Here is a 9,496-nt window from a genome sequence, read left to right as displayed (position 1 = left end):
AGAAAACTGATAATTAGCCAGTCGGATTCAGGAGAACTTTAATCATCCCCAGAGGGAAACTGCAGTTGCTTAAGATTGGGAAGTTGTAAAATTTAGTAATAAGTTTTAATAATTGAAAATGAATGTAAAAAAAAATACAATTTAATTCAGCAGCAAGGGTGCTTTTTATAACTTTATAACTCTGGGGGTGAACACACTTCTCTGGCTGGCCAGAACAGCCACAGTGAAGTGTGGGAGAGGTTGTCCATGATGGAGAGGACTTCTGACATCTTTCTCTGTGCAGACTGGAGATTGTCCAGCTCCACCCCAGCCTTCCTGAAATGTTTTGGTTTCGTCCGTCATCAGGCTTTTGTCCAAGCAGACTACAGTGTAGGAAACGGACACCACAAACTCACAGGAGATCTGCAGCGTGGTGCCACTTAAAATGAAAGTGTGGAGCCTTCACAGAAAAACAATCTTAGCCTTAGTGTACTGAAAAAACGAGTAATACTGCTTGTATGTGTTATTTTATTTCCATTTGTCTGTTTTTGTTGTTTTAACTGGTTACTTTTGTCATTTTATTTCACTGTGCTCTGTAAATGTGCATATATACAAAAACTATTACTCTTACTCATGATTATATTAATCCTGGATCTCCTCGCCTCCTTTATTTGCTGATGTTGAGTTGCACAGAACTGTTCACCATCCTTTGATATTTCCAAAAAGCATACCATATTTGTATATTAGCTGTGCACATGCATTTATTTTTATTGAAAAGCACTACCTAAGGATTTTCATTATTACTGATCACCTTCTTTTAACAAAGAAAACAACGGTAGAGTGAGCTGCAATATATATCTGTGGGAATGCAATGGAAACCTGTGCAGCCCAGATAACCTGCCACTGAATCACACCGGAGCTCCTATTAACTCAGTGACATTTAATGATCCCATTCGGAACCAAAACTTCCTCCAGGCAGCCCATCTTTTTTCTAACTCTTGGTATTTTTTTTTAAAGTGTAGTGATGATCTGGTTTTTATAATTTAGCCCACATCTTCCTTCCCCTCAGTAAAATGGTGGATTATTGCCAGATTAAGGGAGTGCCTTTTTCTTTATCCCTGGGTAAGCCTGCACAGCACGCAGCTCAGAGGTAATGAAGCACTCTGTGATCCGTGCCCGGATGAATCTAAAAATTCCCAGAGCACCACTGTATTTTAAAGGAAATGAGATTTCCCTGAAAGCCTCCGAACCTATGCTTCCCATTTTGAAATGGCTATAAACCGCGGGCCTGCTTACAACCTGGTGCAAGAACCTCGACTTGTTGCTGTTTTTAAAATCATTTCAATAAGCACGAAGAGAAAGTTTGACATTGTAACAAATACTGCGGAGGAAGTGTTTGCTTTCTTTGCCCGAGAAAATGATAGCGATTACTAATTCCAATTGAGTCCGCTTATTTTTCAGTCTGACATTTAAATCTACGATTGCCGTGACCTTTACTGACCACCTGGCCAGTCGCTACTAAAAGATTTCTGACAGGCAGTTTATTAAAGCATCCCGGTGTTTTTACAGTCCAGCGGCTGATCCGTGAGGGTGACTGTCACAGGTACTGAGTCATTTATGTGAGTAGGAAACAAAACTCATGAGAGAAAAACTGAAATTAGAACAAAAACAAAAACTGGTTGAGCAATACAAAGCAAAAGTCATCAGCTGTCTGGGAGTTTGAACAGGAATAAAGTTTCTATGTTACCCAAGACTGTCATGCAGAACTGAAATGCTTGTCTGTTGCTGGTGGCTCTGAATGACAGTCCAAAGACATTTTAGTCAAATCTATCATCTATTAAAAAAAACTAAAGAACACTCTTGATCAGTTTTTATGCCTTGGCTATGAAGCATCTTTTGTCATTTTTGTAAATATTAATGATTATCGTTTTCTTTCCTCTGGAAACCATAAAGCTGCTGTCAGACACTGACTGATAGAGCATGCCGAGTGATCTGTTGCAGACACTGAGCGACCCCGGTCTCCCTGAGAAAGTCTACTCTGACCTGACCCGTCCATTGCTTCAATTTTATCAGCTTCAGTCAGTTGAGTGTTGATGTGAGCCTGAGGTGCAAAGGTGTTCAAACTCATCACGCTGGATGATTTGGCCCTCCCAGCTTTTTTGGCCTTACAGCCGTTGTGTTGTAAATGGTTCTTCTTTAAGCTGCACCACTTTGCAAAGGTTCAGTTTTGTAGGATTTTAAACTGCCGGACTTTTACTGGTAAAAATATTCCATTCTACCTCAAACAATATGCATTCCTTAACCACTGAACAAATATATATAAATGTCAACTCATTTAACCCCCCAAAGGCATTATATTTATGCACTTTGTTAACAGAGTAGCTGATAGTAAATGTTTGCCATTCAAAATAACAATTACAGTTATTTTGGAATCACACAGATTACATATGTCTGTATAGATTTATGTGCCATGATGGTGAAATATTTCATTTGTTGCTTGTAATCTTTAACCCCCTTAAAGCAGTAGATAAAAAGTTTGCTTAACAATAAAAGAAAACAAAGCAGGAGCTGGGGAACTTAAATGTTTGCACAAATGGATAACTTGGATAAGGATTTATGTACACATCATGTCCATTCTCTCAACTTCCTTCTGAGTTACGGGCAATTTTTATTTGTGACTCTAGGAAAGTAAGAGCTCTCAAGAAGCACTTAAAGGCAACGTAACAGCAAAAATGAAAATATAGTGACATAAAACTGAGGGTAAAGGATCGCCACTAGACAGTGATCATCATTAGGGCAAAACCATCTATCAAATTTATATCCAGAAAAGAGCCAAATTATGCTTTTACAATAGAGAGTTTTATCAAGCCAAACAATTATGAGGTGAGCTGCCCATTGCATCGCTTGTTATAGGTCAATGGGGAAAAAAAAGAGGAGGATAAAAACAATCCAGGGCTGGTAATGCACTACAAAACCATTTGGCTGAAAGTCACTCACTGCACTGATCATTTGGATGGATTTTTATAAAACAAGAAATTAGTTGGCCCACAGCTGCATGCGTAGCTCTGTTTCTCCAGTAGTTTCCTTCCTTCCTGTTGTCAGTATTTTAAAACGAGGGATCTAAGACTCAAGCGAATGAAAATTACTTCTATGAAATCAGTGAAATCAGATGCAGATCTTGGATATATTTAATCACACTGAATTGTGAGCACATTCAGAGTTTTGTTGGCAGTGACTGACACTTCCATGTCTAGTAACCCTTTTTTCCCTCTTCAACATAACATTTGAACCATGTTGTGGTTAAACATATTAGATTCTGATTTAGGTATACCCATTTTTCAGACGATCATTTACTTTGGATGGTTATAAACTTTATTCTAGCCATTACACAGTTAAATCGCGAGTATTATAATTCTGCACTGACCTAAAAATCCCCCTAGTTTCTAGAATATTCCACTGTAAAATCTGTTAATGACAACAGTAGTGGTGTAGCGGTTTGAATTTAGGATTTTTAAAAAAATAATAATTTAAAGAGTAGTTCGTAAAATGATAGAAGTGGGAGGATAGGATGGGAAGCTCGAAGCACTAATATCACAGAATATTGATGTGAAACTACATCATTGCCAGGAACACAAATAATGAAATTATAATGTGTTTTGCTTTCTGATTGTAGGACATCAAGTAACGGAACACGATGTTACTTTTTAAGAAGATAGAAATAGAGCATTTTTTTAATTGAATAATTTCTCCATTTGTTTTTTGGGTACGCTAATTATGTGCCAGACAGCACAGCTACACAGCTTCATCGCTCCTTTGCACTAAGTCATACCTGTCCCTCTGTTACACCAATTTTTGAACCGATATGAATGGAGTGAAAATATTAGGGTTTTTTTTTTATGAGCCCCTCTTCTTGAGTTTCCTTCCTGTAACGCCGAACCCATAAGTCAGCTCCTGGCTCGAGTTAAAGAACAACCGCAGGCTGTGTGTGCGTTCAGGAAGCTGGAGAGAGGGCAGTGTCGCTCACCTTTCACTGCCATACTGTAACATAGGCGTTTGACATGAGACAGCCCCCTAGGTGTCTCACTTTCTCAGTGTTTGTATGGACTGGAGCGCAGCGCCGGCTGCCCGCCTGCCTGCTTCTCGTCTGGCTGACTGGCTGCGTTGACGTCAGCGCCGTGTTGATTTGCTAAGGCGAGAGAAGAAAGGAGTTAGAGCATGTTCTGAGAGCGGGTACTGCGAACTGCCTTACTATGCTGTAGCCCCAATCCCCCTGCACTATCCGGAATCAAAACGTGCAACTTAGGTGAGTACCAATCCGGGCTAAATGCAGCTGCAGTTTCCCGGCGACAAGTGCCAGAGCCGCTACTCTGCATGTATCTAGTACTGTTTTCTTCGCGTACTTTCATTCACCATATGGATGTTTTGATGTGTTTATAGTGCTGAGGATCGGCTTTTTTATGCGTGTCCCCGTTCAACCTCACGCTGAAGTTGACTGCAAACGCGACTTTGGCATGCGAGTTGGACTTGCGCACCGGAGTTCTGGATGAAAACAAGTGTTTACCTGATTGCGCTGCAAGGTGTTGAAGTTTGCATTAACGCACTGTAGCTCAGTGTAGAGATGTTAAGGTTGACGTAACCCCCCCTTCTTCTTCTCGGGCTCGTTAGTATTCTGGAGATCGCAGTCAGAGGACGTGAGGTCTGGCTGTTTCACGGGGAGCCAGACAACATATGACGCCTCGCTGCGTGTGACTTTGAAATCGCGTTAGCTTGTTTTGGTGGAAATTTTGCCCATATTTTTTTTTTTAAGGACGGCGACACTCATGCTTGTCCTTGTGTCTCCAGACGCACCAGCGTGGCTTATTTAGCCGTGATGACATCATGATGGGGGACTGGAGACACTGGTTTTTACACACGAAACAACCGTAAATCCAGTCACTGTACAGGCGCACTGCCATTGATTGACAGCCAGCTAAATGTTTGATTGGTTACCAATAATCGGCTCGCCGTAGCACGCGCAGCACACTGTGAGGTGGGGGAACTGGTAACAGATGCGATGGCAAATTGATTTGTTATCGAGTGTGTCTGATCTCTCTCTTCCCCTTTCACTCTTTTTTCCTCTTTATCCCTTAGGCAGCTTTCCCGAGACCAAACCCCCCTTCTTTCTCCTTCACTGTTACAAGGTAGCGCTACAGTGTTCATCCTGCCTCAAAGTCCACCTGTGCGTTGATCAAATGAGAGCTGGCTCAAATCGGAGACCCTTGCCTGCCGTCTGTGTCGCGTGTACTTTTTTAGCAGGCACCGGTATCTGATCGCCCCCCCTCCCCGTACCATTTTGATCTCTCCGCGTTTGTGTCTGTCAGTGTGGCTCATGGTCTGGAATATTGAACGCTGTTTATTCTTGTTGTGGCTGGCTCGTCAAGGCGCGCTATGGCAGACAACTCGTGATCAGATTGATTATGCTGCCGCTCTGTGAAGTCGGCGTGATGTGGTTATTGTCAGCGGTCCATATCGTCCTCCGGGGAGGAAATCTCTCCAGGCTTAATGTACTTAATGTAGTACGCGATGTTTTGCGTAACGCATAATCGTTGTGTATAATTTGTCTGGTGCGTCTGGCTAAAATTAACGCCGTCTAGACCCACGCAGCCTTTTTCCTTTATTAATAGAAAACAGACAAAGTCCCCAGACAGCAACTTTACATCCCAGTGAAGCCACAGTTTAGTTGATAACCCACAGAGCGCAACAAGCATTGATCATTTACGGGGCCATAAATCGGCGCTATTGGCATACCTGCAATAAAGATAATGTCGGGTTTTAGGCATGATCTCTGTTTACTGAGTGGCTAATTTCAGTTAGAGGAGAACCTGTGGTTTTATCATTACCTACATTCTACATCGATTTTTGTCAAGGTACGGAAAAGACAAACCGCCCAGTGCCCCAAAAGCCGGGAGATTTATTTTCCGTTACTCTCAGCACTAACAATAGGTGCAGCATCATTTACCCCCTGAATATTCAGATTCAGTGTGTTTAGATGATCTTATTTATATATTATAGAAGGTTTGGCAAGAAAAAGAAACCTTATCATTTTTTCAAGGTTTATTTTTCCTTTCTTCTTTCTTCCTTTTCTTTCTTTTCTTTTTTTACAGGTGTGAAGGGTGTTGTCTTTTTATTCCCTGTTTCATAATCTTTAAAAATTAATTTGAAGATTATTATTAATAAAAACAATACTAATATTACAAATTTAGACAGCATATCACTTCTCACCAGACTTCATCTGACACACTTTGTCATTTGTCATAAGCCTGACTTATTCACTCTTCCGAAAACCTAAAAATTGGCCCCGAGTGAGCTTTTGTAGGTCAAAGGCGACACTAATCTGGTGACCATTCCTGCTTCACTTGGAGTAGGTGCAGTGGCAAATAACTGTTTAGTTAATTGGGACAATGAAGAAGCAGCATAGTTCAGTGTTAAACTGAATGTAGTGGTGAATCTGTGTATTCAATCTAAGCCAGCTTTAATTATTTTTTTGGTGCAGGTCAAAGTATAGGGTTGTGGGAGCGTGTTGCGTTGTTAACTTCAGTAATCAGGTTAACAGGAGTAGGAGGAGGACAAATTTGCGATTTTCAACATTAGCGACTGAGAGCTGTGTTTGGTACAGCAGTGTTGTGTGCTTTTGCCTCATCCTGCTTTCCTTTCCACCCATTTCTGGCCGCTGCTCTCTGCTCCCGTCTGTGATGAGAATACTGAGTAAGATGCTATTTAATTTCAGAAAGGCTGCTGATGGTCTTTGTGAACCGAGCGGCAGTGAAAACCCACAATTCACACTTGTTTAACTGGTGTACATACCGATTAGATAACTAAATGAAGACATCTTTTTAACGTAACATATGTTGGACTGATTGATATGCAGGTTGAGCATGTTGGATGGCTCACAAATTGTTTCCCTTCAGAAATCTACAGTCAATACTCTCTGCTGAATTTAAGAACAATGCCACTGAGCGGAGTGTTTACCACACTGGCAGGATATTTGCAATTGCCTCACACTTGCCATTTAGAGAGAGAAAGAGGTGGCATGTTTTAAATAAGCGTAACAAATGCATCACATTTATTTGCAGCGTGATTGAAATAATGAAAGGCACTTGTATTTTATGATAAACTGGAATTTAAAAAATTTTTCCAAAGAGAAAGCCCTTTCATTCATTCAGATTCTGAAGGGAAGAAAAAAAAAACACAGACTGAGCATGTTGGATTTAAATGTGTAAAGACTAATATCTTTTTAACTCATGATACTTTGTTCTTGCATCAGACTCTAACAGAGCTGATTTTTTTCTCCCCTCTTGTCTTCCATACAGGTTTCATCTTGTTTACAAAGATAGCTAAAAACATTGTTGATCGGGGAAGGAGAGCCTCATGAGTCGGCCTCGTGGTTTGCATCGACATCATGGATTTAACTAAAATGGGTATGATCCAGCTTCAGAACCCCAACCACCCCAATTCCCTGCTGCAGAAGGCCAACCAGATGCGTCTGGCTGGAACTCTGTGCGACGTGGTCATCATGGTAGACAGCCAGGAGTTTCACGCTCACAGGACTGTGCTAGCCTGCACCAGCAAAATGTTTGAAATCCTCTTTCACCGCAGCAGCCAGCATTATACCCTGGACTTTCTATCACCAAAGACTTTTCAGCAGATTTTGGAGTATGCTTACACTGCCACGCTCCAGGCCAAGGTGGAGGACTTGGATGACCTTCTGTATGCAGCCGAGATACTTGAGATTGAGTACTTAGAAGAGCAATGCCTGAAGATCCTGGAAACCATCCAGTCCTCAGATGAAAATGATGCTGAGGTCAACGCTAACGATGGAAGCACAGAGGAAGACGATGAGCGCAAAGGTCACAATGGAGCCAAAAACTCAAAAAAGCATTCCATGGGGAGCCCCTATCTGTCAGGTACACAGCAAGTCTCTAACATGCCCGGGGTCGTCGACCAGAGTCCCTCCGTCTCCACTTCCTTTGGTGTCTCCACCCTGAGTCCCACCAAAGCTGCTGTGGACAGTCTGATGAGCATCGGCCAGTCTCTGCTCCAGCAGGGCTTTGGCGGTGAACAACTAGTTCACGGCAACTCCAACCAACTGATGACTGAGATCAAGACTGAGATGATGCAAGTGGATATGGGCGGCAATGGCCACGAAAGCCCACAGAACATGGAGTCCAGTGCCTCCAGCAATGGAGAACGAAGTGGGGAGGACAGGAACAGAGATGGTCCTGGAACGCCAACCAGGAGCAGCGTGATCACCAGTGCCCGTGAGCTGCATTACGTCCGTGACGAAGGCATGGGCGACTCTCAAGCTGAAGTCAGTCAGATGGGGATGGAAGCAATGGCTGGAATGACTGAGAAACATCTGGCCTCTCTCTACTCCTTACCTGTCAATCATAAATCAGATGCCATGATGTCCATGCCAGTATCCATGGCGTCCGCTCTGCCCATGTCCCCAGCCCTGGCTATGTCTATGGACTTCAGTGCCTATGGGGGACTCCTGCCTCAGAGTTTCATCCAGAGAGAATTCTTCAGCAAGCTTGGGGAGCTGGCAGTGGGCATGAAACCAGACGGCAGGAACCAGCATGAACGTTGCAATGTTTGCGGTGCAGAGCTACCAGATAATGAAGCTGTGGAGCAGCACAGGTAAGACAACTTTTCTTCCGAATATAGTCGCTTAAAAATTATTTTTTTAATTGTTTTGTTCTTGAAATTTGCGTCCCTTTTTTAGCATTTCAACTACCCTTAATTTGACTGAAATTTTGAATGTTTATTTATGGATTCTTGACGTGCATCAGAATGTGAAAGTCAATAGGAAACATAATTCCTATTGTTAATAATTTAAAGTGGACAGCTTTTTGCTTTGATATTATGAGAAATAGCAAATAGTAACACCCTTTTATAACCACAGAAACCTTAGTTTTGTGTGGCTGACAGCTCAAACTTGGAGATTTGCTCCTTCAGTAACTACCAGGCCTGTCCAGGTGACCGCCGAAGAAGTGCTGTCTTAACATTGTCCAAGACCATTAGTCACACCTTACAAGATGTGGGCGGCAGCTATCACACACACTTACCAAAGTGGAACCCCCTCATCCTGGAACCAATTCCCCTCCCCTTTCCCATAACTGCACAAGGGGGGCCTTTATTAGCTTGATAATTGGAGTAGACGGTCAGTCCAGGAAATGAGTGCTGAACCTGGGCTTTGAGACAAGGAGGTAGCTCTTGGACAGGAGAGTGACAGTAAACCAGAAAAAAAACAGAGTTTTTGCCCCGAAACCTCACTTGAATTACTGAAAATTTTTCAAATCTCTCTACGCCTTTTTTCTGACATAATAACCTGCTCAATTTGATATATTTCACTGGATTTCTTTCATATTTGGATTGACCCTGGTTGAGCAAGCAAACTGAATATTAATCTTGCATGACCTCTCTTTCGTGCTGTCGTAATGTTTGAGAAATTTTACCTTGAAGGCCACCTTCTCACCCT

At 42.3% G+C, this 9,496-nt stretch overlaps 1 protein-coding gene across 2 annotated transcripts in view; it reads left to right on the top strand.

Moving 5' to 3' along the window:
• The first annotated feature begins 4,059 nt into the window (after positions 1–4,059).
• Positions 4,060–9,496, top strand: part of zbtb16a (zinc finger and BTB domain containing 16a) — a 137,900-nt gene continuing 132,463 nt past the window's right edge. For both annotated transcript variants that reach the window (XM_006785089.3, XM_035905341.2), the window contains exons 1-2: positions 4,060–4,282; positions 7,329–8,655. In XM_006785089.3, coding sequence (XP_006785152.1) covers positions 7,418–8,655 — 1,238 coding nt within the window. In that variant the 5' untranslated portion in view covers positions 4,060–4,282; positions 7,329–7,417. The remainder of the gene's footprint in view (positions 4,283–7,328; positions 8,656–9,496) is intronic.

This window comes from Neolamprologus brichardi, chromosome 10, assembly GCF_056152115.1.
Source record: "Neolamprologus brichardi isolate AB-2024 chromosome 10, ASM5615211v1, whole genome shotgun sequence".
Classification (NCBI taxonomy): Eukaryota; Metazoa; Chordata; class Actinopteri; order Cichliformes; family Cichlidae; genus Neolamprologus; species Neolamprologus brichardi.
The sequence above is the reverse complement of the archived record's forward strand: the minus strand, read 5'-3'. Positions and strand labels throughout refer to the sequence as shown.